Source organism: Aquila chrysaetos, chromosome 12 (genome assembly GCF_900496995.4).
Source record: "Aquila chrysaetos chrysaetos chromosome 12, bAquChr1.4, whole genome shotgun sequence".
In the NCBI taxonomy this organism is placed as follows: Eukaryota; Metazoa; Chordata; class Aves; order Accipitriformes; family Accipitridae; genus Aquila; species Aquila chrysaetos.
Genome location: NC_044015.1, coordinates 11,992,117 through 12,005,905, shown reverse-complemented (window position 1 = coordinate 12,005,905; position 13,789 = coordinate 11,992,117). Strand labels below are relative to the sequence as shown.

The window sequence follows — 13,789 nt, the reverse complement described above, 5'->3', positions numbered from 1 at the left end:
ATAGAGGGATTTAATAATTTCAGTAGTCATTGAAGGGCTGAATTGACAATTCTGGAGAGGGATATCCTATATTAAGTGCAAAGGTGGAAAAGCACAAGCAGGGACACTGCAGCTGAATGTGCCTTCCCATGCCCCAGTTCATCCAGACCTCCAGCAGCACCCACAGCTTGGCTTCTTGGGCATAACCACCTGGAGCACCCATTGAATCCAGCCAGGTGAGGCGACAAAGAAGAAAAGATCCCGACACTTGCACATGAAATAATCACCTGTCCCATACACAAGTTACACACACAAAGTCCTCTGCACAGAAGCACACAGGTGGACAAAACAGCCCAACAGCTACAAGACCCCTTTCCTAGTCCTGCCCAGGGGCTTTGCACTGACCAAAGAGCCAGCCCACCACCAAGGACCCAAGGCAGCCTCCCAGTGCCAAGAATTTTTCTCCAAAAACATGACTTTGGTGATCACCCTGATTTGATAGTGATCACCCAAATTTGACAGTAGATTCTAAACTTGTTTGTCAGATACACAGGATCTTTTATAATTATACAAATTTAAAAAGTGCAATGTATGAATTGCTCTTTGCATAACACTTTTCTGCCTCCTGAGAACAGCAAACAACAACGAGATATGGGTGTGTAAAAATATGGATGTGTGAAAACCCAGGTCGAATTCCAAAACTGTCACTGTGAGTTAAACCCTTACTCTCTCTTTGCCTCAGTATGCTCCTCCTAAGTATCTGCATCATAGTCAATTTCTCTCACTGTTTATCATCTCTTGACTGTAGAGGGTCTTCAGGGTAGGGGCTGTTGCAAACAATTCTAGGCATGTTTGTACAGTGATTTGTAAAATGATGTCACAGTCTCAGGTGGGACATTTATTTGCATCACTGAAGTAGCCTTAGTAAGAGAGAAATAAGAATAGAAACTACTAAAAATCAAAACTATGTTGAACTGGGCGGGGAACGCACATAAAGATGCTTTCTGGGCATTTAAACGGGATACATGAATGTACTTTAAGACAACTTAAGAGCCTTTAACTGAAAAGCAAGGTGTGTATCATCGGATTTAGAGCCACCTTTGACTGACTGATTCACATTATTTGAGCTACTTGCAAGTTCTCATTGATTACAGAAAGAAAGTTTCCCCAGATACACATCAATTAATACATAAGAACCCTGAAAGAGCAGTCGGGCAATCCACCAACACAGAGCCATAAAAACTGCACTGCTTGGGGAATGATATTTAAAATAGTCATTTTGGGCAAAGCATCCTTGCAAAGGCTACTATTTTATTTATTCCAACTTTTTCTGTTAAAAATGTGTCTTTATAAAAGTAAGTAAAATAAATCATACATGAAGCATTATTGGCCGAAGTGACAATGTATATGCATACAATTGTTGGTTTCTCCTATAAATTTGTGGCTTTTTGGCAATTCACTTGCTTAGGAAGCAAGAGATTCTCATGACACACTGTCACTTGGCAAGTCAGCTCCTCTTTAAAGTTAGTAGAATCCACACAAACTTGGTGTCCTTTCATATTTTATTCTTCAAAGATATGTATGTCCAAAACATAGAATCCAAACCTGAGGGTATAGAAAGAATTATCCATTCAAAAGAAGGAATTCCTCAACATTTTTATGTTTTTGTATATATGCACTGTCAATTTTTATTGCTCCTCAAGTTCTACGTCAGAATTGGTATGGACTGAGAGGTAAAGCTCACAGTAGTAAATCTAACTGTACAGTCTGCTCCCAGGATGGCTGCTCTTTCTTTATCTGAATTCTTACCTGGCTGTGAAGTTACTGCACTTGAGCAACCACAGCTATTATTACAATCACAGTAGGACTGGCAGCTGGGCATTTCAACATCACTACTAATTGAGCCACATAAGATTCCTACAAAGCAAGTGGTATTATATTCCTTTTCAGATACAAAAGAAAAACACAGATAACTTATTCATGCCTTGTTCCTTATCTACCTAGTGAGAGAGACAAAATTAAAACGTACGAGTTCTTACGCTACTCCTCTGTTCTAATTACTATATGCCAAAATAACTGTTTCTGTACATCACTTGAGTTTGAAAATGCAATAAATATGGTACTCCCAAAATAAGATCACCTCTGACCCAGTCATGAATCAGAATTTAGGGCAAGGAAACTAATGATATGGTTTCTAAGCATTTATACAGATATAGCAGTCCTACCATAAAAGCTATTCTTATAACATTAAGCAGTTCTTGTGCTGTCTGCAAAAATTTATGACTGCATGTTCATGTGAAGTAATAAAAGTGGCTAGTGAATTCCTTCTTATGTTTGCACAATCCCTGTTTCAAATCAGCAGCCCCCAAACAGGAGAGTTGTGTCTGAAAATATCAGTATCCAGCAAAACGTAGGAATCTATTCTAGGTACGACTTTGCAGCCCACGCATTCTGGTTTTGGGGGGGGAAGCTATATTAATTTTCTTGTGTCAGTCCCAGTTTGGTTCCTTAGCAGTCAAACATGACACACTTTCCCCCCCGGTAACTATGCTTTAATGAAAGTTGGGATGTGGGCAGCATGCATTTACGGATTTTATGTTTATGCTGAAATTCTGAATTTTGCAGTATTCTTGACATCTGTCCATCGGGTTATTAAGTTCATGTCCACTAAAAGTAATGAAAGAAATTCCTGACAACATCCCCCTGTCATGTCAACGATGGCTCAGTTTCCATTATATACTGGCTCTTACCTGTCGAGGAGAAGTTCCAGTACTTCCTTAGTAGAAGCAAACGCCCTGTATGTTGACAGAAAGATACTGATGTAGGTAAAATCATTATCCCCAAAAGCTGTCAGAAGGTTCTCCACAAGTTTCTCCAAAGTTCCTGCTTTTATTGTCCTGATCTTGCATGTTTCGTACTGGCTGACAGTATGTTCTGGAGGGTAACTGGTCTCCTTCAACCTACAAAGTTGAAAAAAAAACAAAGCACAAAAATCAGACAGAAGCCAGATCCCTGACACTGCTTTCACAATGAAACACAGATTAAATTCCATCTTTTCACAGAAATAGTCCATCTTTAGTTACTAAATGATTTTGTCAGTTTTGACTCTCCAAACACCGACTGCTGTATCAAATAATGGAGGTTTTTAGCAAGTTTATCTTTAAGATATTTCTCTGATATGCTCCACAAAATATTTTATAGTCTAACTGCTATCAAGTTATCTTATGATCCCATCATATATTATTTTCTAAAAGAAAAATCCATTATCCCACGAAGAATAATAGTACTGGAGGGAACAACAATGGTGATTCAGTCTCTCGCTTAACTTCTGAATAAACATAAAAACTGACCACAACTATAGCATCAGCACTTGTGATTCCCTTGCTGAAAATACCAGCTTTGGGTTGCCACACAGAACCTAGGGTCATGAACACATGTGAAACATTTCACGGTATTTTTGCAAGGAGGGTGTCAAAGTCATCTTGCAAACATGTCATCATAACTTTTCAATTTTCTCTTACAGTTTCCATTTGGCACAATATTGTCAACAAATCCAGGGTCTGGTGTTGGGGGTGTGTGTGTTTTTTAAACAGCATTTGTTTTTAATGCTTACAGCCTGCTTTAAGTCTGAAATAACTAGAAACATTCCCTTAAATTCTGCCACTATTAGAGGACAGTTCAGAAAACTATTTTTGTGACTAGTTTAAATACTTATTTGTTAATTGTGTGTGATAAAAAGCTTTAAAAATGGGATTATAAATAAAAAACATCAACAAGAGCAATCTAACAGAAAATTTCTCTCTACCTTTTCAGTTGGATGTCTCTGGGAAGAAACGTTCAGACCACTAACGTAAAAAAGGCTGAACTCTACAGAAGCAGCATGGGGAAACATACAGTTCCCCTTCCATTGCTGCTGTTTAATGGGGACCAAACTGACTGACGTACTGCATCCTCAGCTTGAGAAAAACGTGCTGTGACGCACCTGCTCTTTTACCTTGACTGCAATTACATGACACACATAATCGCTATTTAATCACTATACTCACATATAACCAGCACTAATAAAACTCCAGTAACAAAAAAGTCATTTTCCTTCAGAGAAAGAAATGGCTTGAGCCCATCCGAGTGTCTGCAACCATGAGTAACTTGCAAAATTTTTTTTCACGGATCTTATAGCTGTTTTAAACATGTATAATTTGTTATATACCTGACTTAAAGGTGTATCTGGAATTATACATAACACCACCATTACAGAAACACTAAAAGGATATGTTGTTACCACCGCTATGTATCTCCTCCATTCAAATTTTCCCTAAGTAAAACTTGCCCCCCCCCCAATATTAATTTTCTTGCTGACTTTTCCTCTTACAATTAAAATATACTTTTGAAAATAACTAGTTACACAATACAACTGCTTTCAAACAGGGAAGAAAGTCTGCACCACTGTATTTAACTATTAATTTTCTATCCAGCAGATTGCCCTGCTCACGATGTACTGACTTGCGGCCGTGTTCTACTCAGTGTGTGTAAAAACCTCTCATTCACTGATGTGATTGTGTACCAAACAAGGGCAGAATCTGCTTCCAAGATTGATACATGCACAAAATTTTCCATTAATTGCAACACTGCAACTTCCCCAAGACATCAAGTTGGGAGAATGTTAAAAAACAAACAAACAAACAAACCCAAAACCCAACACCAAACTCTGAAAATCTAAAACTGAGTTTGTCAGCAAAACATTAAACTGCTAGAAATCATTTTAAGAGACTTTTAGGTATTGTTTGTATTTGTATTATTTTAGCAATTCTGCCTGTAAGTTTAAAAGGAAAAAGGACTTGGCAGACAAGCTCAATAACAGACTTTCGGAATAAGACATTGTGGGCTGAGTTAGCATGCTAACAGGAAACTGCTCAGTCTGGATTTAATCAAGAGGCCATCTCTTCACTGACATAACCAGGCTACCCAAAGGCAAAAGAGTTTTCATGTTTGTTTTTGTGTTGTCTGCTCAGAGGAATACTGTATCTACTGCTATTAAAAGATATTCCTAAAGCTCTTTGCAAGTTTTGACAGGGGCACACAGTGATCACTGTTATGTGGCACCAATTAAAGCCAACAGAAGTTTTGCAGTGTTTTGTGCATCAAAACAACAACAAAAAAAGGCTCTCAGGCTCCTTCTGTTCCTCTCCTACCAACTCACCCAGCTGCCTAACAAAGGTGCTGGACCCCAGCATCTCAGGGCTTCAGTAAGATTTTCTTGGTCCTCTACAAGGCTGAAAATAAACAAATGTGGCATTTTATAGTCTGATTTATTTTAGGTTTTTTAAACAGTCTCACTTTGATTTTTCAGGCAGTGGATTATGGCCTTGATAATCTGCAAGTATAACTGATGGGACAATAGTTTCCTACCAGATAGACAGCATCTTTCAAAAGCAAATGTAGAAAGATTGAACAGAGGTATATTCTTGCAAGTCCTTATTTTTTGAGGTTGTGCGGGTACTGATCTGGTGTAATTCTAACATCGTTACTAATCCTCTGCAGTGTTGTACCTTCAGAGGGGCCCACTCTCTTTTAAGGCGATCATCTTACAGCTATACAGACCAAAACATTACCCATGTATACAGTTCTTGTTGAAACAGGAGAGCTCCATGCAGACTAAAAAACATTCAGGCTAAAAACTTCCTTCAAACACAAACTGAGTCCAAAACCAGCTGCAGATGCCCAGTACTGAAGGAGCTATAATTCGGTTCCAAGCTGGTTACAATTAAGGTCCTGACCTTGCCCCGTACAGGCTGGCTCCTGAACCCACACGCAATCTTACTGACTTACCAAGGCGTTGTGAAAGTGCAAGATAGCCACGCACACAATTGCAGGATGAGGAAAAGATACGAGTATGAGCATAATATCCAACAGACGTCTTCTCTCTGCTACAGCCACCAATACAGGGCTTGAGTAAGCAGGTCCTAAGTTAAAAGCAGCTTGTTACCAGCATAGCTGGTTACTAGGTGTGTAAAAGCAACACTCCTTTATGAATCTCATGAGACATGATGTGCAACCTTTGATACCACAATCTCCATTTCCCATCAGTCCTTCTCTGCAAGAACTGGCCAAGATACACTGATCTCTTGCCATTTTACCTACTGATGACAGGAAAATAAAGAAAAACCTCCACATGCCACAAAGTTGCCAGGTATTTCACTCAGTTTGACAGCCAAAATACAGATCTAGAACCCACAGCCTCATGGGCCAAAGGTGCAAACACTACCTGTTAACATTCAATGGGATTATAAATTAATTATAAACTCCACCATTTCCTAAATTAATAGTACATCCTAGCAGGAGGGAGTAGAGACTCAGCGTAAGGAAAAAAAAAAAAAAAAGCTCAAATTTTGAATAGTACAAAAATAGGCTGCTACCCAAATAATGACATACAGAATTGTAGTCATTATTTCACAAATATCACTGGAAACAATCGCTTTTACCCAAAAAAACCACTGGTCTGCAGTTTTTTTTCCAATGCAAATATTATCTGTTGGGATTTGAAAGTGAGTATCATGGAATGAAATCAATGTAATTGTTTTTCATTAGGCAGACTGAAAAAAAAAATCGGAAGAAAACAACTGGGATGAACCATAAGTAAATGAGATATCAAATATTCTTCAGGCTTAGTCATATAAAAACATTACCACTTTACTAAAGAAGTGGTATAGAAGTTCTGCAAAATTATTTTCAAGAGTACCTAACTAACTAGTATGTCTTAAACTCAATTTTTACTGATTTTGACAGATTTTTAAATGCTTTTGACTTTCCTTGAAACTTACAGCTTTTCCAGATGGGGACTTTTCCACTCTACACATCTTTATTAATTAAAGATTTAATTTAAAATCTTAAATTTAAAATTAATAAATCTTAAATTTAAAAAGACACCCTATGCCAGAATAAAACAGCCCAAAGTGCAGTCACTTATAAGTTAACTAACAATAAGGTTCTCTAATCAAGAATGACTCTTTCATTTCACTGTTTGCCTAAATGTGAATCAGCTTTAACCTTCTGAAAGTAGGAATAAGATGCTTTTTGTGATTTTGCCCTTTTTTTTTTTTATATTGCTTTCTTACACACATGCTCTCCAGCATAAGCCTTTAATATCTACACTCATCCGGGGGCTGGGGGGGGGGGGGGGGGGGGGGGGAGGAGGGGATAAAGAAATCATGGCATGATTAAGCTTCAAAAGCTCCAGAAATACAAGCATCCATAACACCAGTCTGAGAGAAGAAAAGCCTAGGGTATCCTTCATTTAACATGTAGTCACACATCACTTTAGTCAAGTATTTTTGTAAAGAACAAATGCAAAGATATTAACAACTCATTTGACATAGCGTTCCCTTTCAACAAAGTTCTTAATGAACTCTATAATTGAGCCTGCTCCCCTTAAAAGGAAGAAAGCAAGATAGTCCCGTAGGTATATTGACAGATAAAACCCACGGCAGCTGACAATCATGCTGAACTGACTCAAACTTGCACACACTGTGCTGACCTCCCCCTCCCCCCCCCCCCCCCCACACCACATGACAATTAAAAAAAAAAAAAAAAAAACCAACCCTCTGTGAAAAGTGGTAATTTTGCGCTAACAATACCACATTACAGTTCACGTTAAAAAGAGCAGTGACGGGACAAAGCTTATCAAATTAAGTCTCAAGTATTTCAAGTGTTGTTAGGGTAGGCCCCCCCGGGTGTACACATCCACACTTGCTCTTGCAAGCAGCTCTGCAACGTTGGCAGTATTTAAGAGCCTTGTATCCCACCACTCTCCTCTCTGTCCTTGTCCTCCACTCTGCAGAACTGTCAGCCTGGAAAACAGCTTGCATGAGATAAGACTCTGATTCTGAAGCAGAATTTCCACTCTAGGAAACTGTGGCTTGAAATGCAGGATTTGGGTGGCCAGAGGTAGGATCTCTTGCAGCCTGCAGACTCCAGGCAGCTTGCCTTTGCAAGAGCGGCTGCTTTTATTGTACAGTGCACTTGGAAGTAAAATGACTATGGGGCTCTCCACAGAGCTCTCTCCACTTCGCTAACTCCTATTCCCTCATTTTGGATGCTGCTGAAAATCAGAATTCTGCATGTTGACTGCACCAAACTCAGAAGCCAAAATAACTTTATGAGCTCTTTCCTATGATCTGACAGCTAGGGGTATTCCTGGATTTCCAAAGCTCCACCCTTTTCCGTTCCTTTCTTACCACATAAATAACCTTTCTTGGCAGCAACCCAGAGTTTCCAGGACCAATTAATTCCATGATCATTATATAAAAGGCATTCTCATTTTCTCGTATCCTTAGAGCTCACAGCCTGGCTGGTATCTGTCTGAAGAGCTGGCAAACAGTAACAAAAGCTGTGGGTCAGATTTAGAGGTAAAAAAAGAAAAAAAAAGCGCGCCTCTTACACAAACGCTGTTGCTCAGTTAGAACCCTTTCACTCAGGCACCTTGCAGCTACTTAAAGCCACTCTGGGGAAAATAAGAAACAACGTGCATACCATGGTACTGAGCTGTGCATTCTCACACCTTCTGAAGTTATGCAAATTTAGACTCATTTGGATATCAGTGAACTATGTGGGACTAGCTCTAAAGGAATCAAAGCAAAAGTAAAGCAGCCTAATTTACACATCCCTCTCACTGCATGCATCCAAAGGAGTTTAAGCAAGTGCATTAAGAAATTGAATCTTCAAAGAGGTCTACATTAAAATGGCATTGTCCAGCTATTACAAATGGTGAAACTTATTCAGCCATGGGAACACATAAATTCCTTCTCTGAATTTGGCCCACTTCTTAGAAGCATCTGTGCAGCAAAGGAATGTTGCCATATTATTCAGTGAGAATCAAGTCCTCTGAGAGGTTCACTAAGCAGCGTACAAGCTTTTTAAAGAGGCCAAAAATTGCCCCAACAGCTTAGCCCCAAATCTCCATCTCTAGCTATGTTGTATGATTTAGGCACTCACCTTCTCATTGCTTCCTACCTACCAAAAATTTCCTTCTCATCCTGACTCTCACCCCTCTTGCTAGAAGGACTTTTAACACAATCAAGACAAGGCCTCCCACCCTCTTCTCTTGCCTGACTTACTGTCTTCATTGTGTCAGCTGAACCTGAAACATCAGATCACTTAAACCCTTTTCATTTTTGTTTGTCGTCTTTCACAGTTCTACAGTTCACCACAATCTTGTTCTCTCTTAAGTATGCCGGGGATGTATTATTTTCATAATACGTCAGTATGTATAAATATTCCTTGTGGTGGTTTTGATCAGACATTGAAGCTTAGCAAGTTCCGAATTTAAAATAGAAAAGCAAGAAAAAGAAAACAATAAGTCAGGTAAGACTCTTAGTCATGTGCATCTTGCATTGTTTGAGGAATAGCCGTCATCAAATGACATTTACTAGAAACACTCTTCTAATCCACCAAACGAATGTGTCCCATATTAAGTATCTTTCCAAAGCCCTTCTGTATTAGAAGAGAATTACCTCTGTAAAACTCAGCATCCTCCTCTCTTCGGCGCATAGGAACACCAAAATGTCCGATCACCAAACTCAGCAGTAAATAAATACTCAAAATAATAAACAGCTAAGTGAGTAGAGCACCAGAATGAAGGCAAGGAAATAGGTTTTATTGCCCATTTGGGAAATAAAATCAGCCCATTTTGTAAAATATTTTGACTTGGAGATGAAGGATGTGTTACATAGTGTCTCCATGAGGGAAGAGCTCTACATAGAGTCTTTGGACTTGAATAAAACAGTCAGTGATTAACTGTCAAAACTAACAAAAGCTTTTACAGGTATGGATTATAGAGGGTGCCTAAAAGAGGGGAAATAGGCAGCTGGGGCAGTTCCCCTGTGCCCTAGAAACAGTAAATTGTAATTATTGTTTCTCCTATCAATCCTTATCTTAACTTGCCTTCCCCCCTCCCCAAACCCTCATTGCTTCCAGTCTGTCCTGGAAATTTGTAGGTGCCGAAGCCTGCTTACAGTTCCCAAGCTGAGTTACTTACTAGGAACCATAAAGGAGAAAGGAAGGGGTATTGACTGGGGAAAAGTAGTACAAAAATGAGGTCAAATATTTCACTTGACTCTGAAACAGCTTTCAGTAATCCTGATTATAGATTACGATAATAGGTATACTGCACTTTCTATCTGAGGAATACTTAGAGGTTCAAGCTCACAGCACAGCAAATATTGTATTTACGTACAGAATGCAAGCCTCAATTATGATTATCTGAACACAGCATAATTAAGCAGAATGTTTCTAGGGTTCACCACCCCAGAAGTTAATATCATCCATGTCTATAAAACATTAGACAAATCAGATTGCACACTGGCCACCACTACGTTTAGTCAGAACTACTGGCCGACCTTTGCAACTATTTTCTCTGCTCGCAGATTTTAACTAATTTCAAAATTTCAAAAATTTTAGCTGCACAAAGCAGAACATCTGTTGACTGGTAGGGAGTTTGGCTTTTCAGATGACAGTCTTGCAGGAAGAAGAGTGCCTCCCGGGAAGTCCTCAAAGGTGGCTCAAGAGAGCCTTAGCACTCTGGAAATTCAAGCCATGGTAATAATACTAGCCCTGAGTAGACCCATATGCAAGACCCCTGGGTGCCTCAGTTTTTCCAGCTATGGAAGGGCAGATTAACACTAACATCCTCTACAAGTACTTCAGAGTCCACAGATGACAAGTACTCTATCAAACTAAGCAATATCATCTCTACACTGAGTCCATACGGCAGATGTAGAAGACCACCAGACCAACCCAGTTTTGTTGCAACAAGCAGATGGCAGAAGCTAAAAATGGCAACTGAAACCATGACAAATCCATGCATTCAGCTCAAAAGGCCAGATCACAACTCACTTCTTTGTAAGGTCTACGGGGAGCTTGAAAACAAACCGTCTCTTATCAAAATAAAAACTTCTCCCCAGTTCCTCCTCATGCATTTTTACCATCTTTGGAGGAGTCACCTGCCAGTGTCATGCAATACAAGTCAGCTAAGGTCTTAATATAGGGTTGAGACACCAGAGTGTTCAACAGAAGACACCTTCACGTGGCCTTAGCTTTTGCACAGTTACTGAGTGATTGCTGAATACTGTCACGAGCCAACAACTAAAGGTACAGCAAGCAAGCAGTAGTACAAACCAAGGTACAAACAAATACTTTGAAAAAAGAATACTGTCAAAAATTATTCTGATATTTTTGTTAAACAACATGACACGCTGATATGCATTGTAAGCAGCCAGGTTGAATACACATAATGGAATTCACTTATTGGTGTGTAAATCTCCTACGGAAGAGATAAGTAAACTCTGAAAACATGGCATAAATGGCTAAGGCCATGCCAACTTCCCAACTTGAAGAGCATTTCTAACAAACATGAACACGCACAGGTAATAACCTACCCTCCTCACTTCAATAAGTTCGGCAGCTTATGAAAAATTACTGACCTAAAATCACATATTAGTCCCTTTTTGTCCTTCCAGGACTCCTTTTGTATGCAAATATTAAAGAATTCTATACAAGGCAGACTGTATAAGCTAGAAGCAGTCAGGTTACCTGATTCAATGACACGTGACAACACTGTGGCTTCTACACAGAATACTTTCTCCTATTTTCAGCTAATCTAGATTTCAAAGGCCTACACTATTGGAACATTCTCCCCATGTCACCCACATCAATATCCTCCCAGATATAAAAAATACAGCTGCTAAAGTCGTTGTCCAAATCCATAAATAACTCATAGTCTGCCTTGAAATCGAAAGCTTTGTCCTTCAAGTCTTTGTATGTAACCCTGTCCCAAGCCTTCTCTCCTGGTTTCATCCACCTCAATGCTTGTGCTGCAATTACTGCATAACTGCAATTTTAATATTGTGTCCACTCCCACCTCTCTAATTCCCTATTTTATTGCTATATGTCCCTTGATTATTTTGACACAAGGCTAGACATCACAGGGTTATTTCTAGTACAACTGAATTTTGATGCCACTTCATACTGCTATGGTATCAGGCCGATGACATCACCACCTCACAGAAGTCGAAAATTCTCAATTATCCTCATATTTATAAGTTGCCTGGATGTTAGAGATGACAACTCTATGCCTACCCTAAGAAATATCAGAGGAAAGGTATTACACAAATTTTGTTTTTGAAACACTGGTTAGTAAAGCCATTTGCTGTGCTTCTTTCATGAAAAATGCTAAAACAAAATATGCTGTCATTTTTTAATAAACACCAAATATAGCAAAGAGAAGGGATGATTGATATTACCACTGACACAGTCAGACAGATTTAATATGGCAAGAGACACACCATTTTATGAAAATTATAGATCAACATGAAAAAATTGTATTTTGACCATTCAGAAACGTAAAGACCATTTTTCACCAGTACCTATGTTGTTGGTAGCCAAAACTAGTGATACTTTTCCTGTGAAAAGTCACACTATTTTTTCCCCTTCCAGGAATGCAATTTAATTTAATTGTGGAGCTCATCATCACTTTCTGCTCAGTCAGTAGAAACAAAGAATGTCCTGTATGAGACAGCGGGCAACACTGCCGAACTCAAAATGGATTTAAGGATGCCACAAGTAATAATTCTGTTGCATAATAGTAGCATGAATGCATATTACATAACCCAAAATGGTTTTATTCATCCTGATTGTATTGTTGGCTTTCCTTTCACACTGTAAAGCTTGCTCAAAAAGTACACAGAAATTAAAATTACACTGACTCAGGAAATCAGTGTAAACTGCTACTGCACTCAGTGTAAACAAGGCAAGAGTGATCAATTTTAATAGTATGAATAGCTAGAAAATAAAACTGTAGGTGCGGGGAGATTAAATGCATTCTGACAAAGGAGAAAATATTTAGTAGAAGACTGATTCAGATTTTAAAATAAACTGAACTTGAAACATAAGGTATTTTTGTGGAAGAAAAAACATCCAGGAAATGTTGGTACATGTTTCATAATAATTACTGTGAGCAATCTCTATTGCCAAGCTTTTTTAATCTTTTATAAAAGAACTAGGTTAACAGTAAGTAACCATTTTTATGACCACAGCATGAATACATACCTAAACTGCATTATAAACTTCATTTCAATGGCTGTGCTTTTTGCTACCCTTTGTTTTGAAACTAAGAGACCTCTCCAGGGTGGGGTCTGAGTAGAAAAAGCAGTAATAGTAAGCTAGTGTTACCTAATATTAAGAGTTACCAGCTTGAACATTTATTTAAGTGCTGAAAGAGTCCAAAAACATTAGTTCAATCATTAGTTCAGGCCAAACTGCATTTTTACTATATTATCTAGACAACACATGGGATCCAGTCATGGAATTGTTTAGGATTCTTCTCTTGTACACATACACACACATACAAAGGGAGTGTCTATGTATGACTACATGCATGTCTGTATGGACCACACCTGCAATGGCAACAGCCTTGTGCCAATTCTATAGGTATCTTCTCTATGACAAATTCTGCATTTTTTATGACAGACTGCATAAGCATATGACAACTAAACATACTGCATATCTACACAAATTACTGCATTCTTGTAACTACAGCACCTGGACATTAACCCATCTCTTTTGACACAGCAGAAAGCAGCATGGGTTGCGTGAGCTGGCACTGAGCCCACTGCAGACATTTGTATTTCAGTTTAAGAACGCTATGTTGCAGTTGAACTTAAATCCTTAGGCAATGGACACAAATCAAAACACACACATAATTATGTGGAAGTATTGAGTCAGAATGCAAAATAAGTATAGCTTACAAGTAAGGGGGAAA

The 13,789-nt window shown here is 38.8% G+C and overlaps 1 protein-coding gene across 1 annotated transcript in view; it reads right to left on the bottom strand.

Annotated features, from left to right (window-relative positions):
• The window catches only part of RGL1 (ral guanine nucleotide dissociation stimulator like 1), an 83,684-nt gene that overhangs the window by 52,444 nt on the left and 17,451 nt on the right, over positions 1–13,789 (bottom strand). The window contains 2 exon segments of the mRNA XM_030032672.2: positions 2,730–2,920; positions 2,922–2,939. Of these exon segments, the coding sequence (XP_029888532.1) occupies positions 2,730–2,920; positions 2,922–2,939 (209 nt within the window).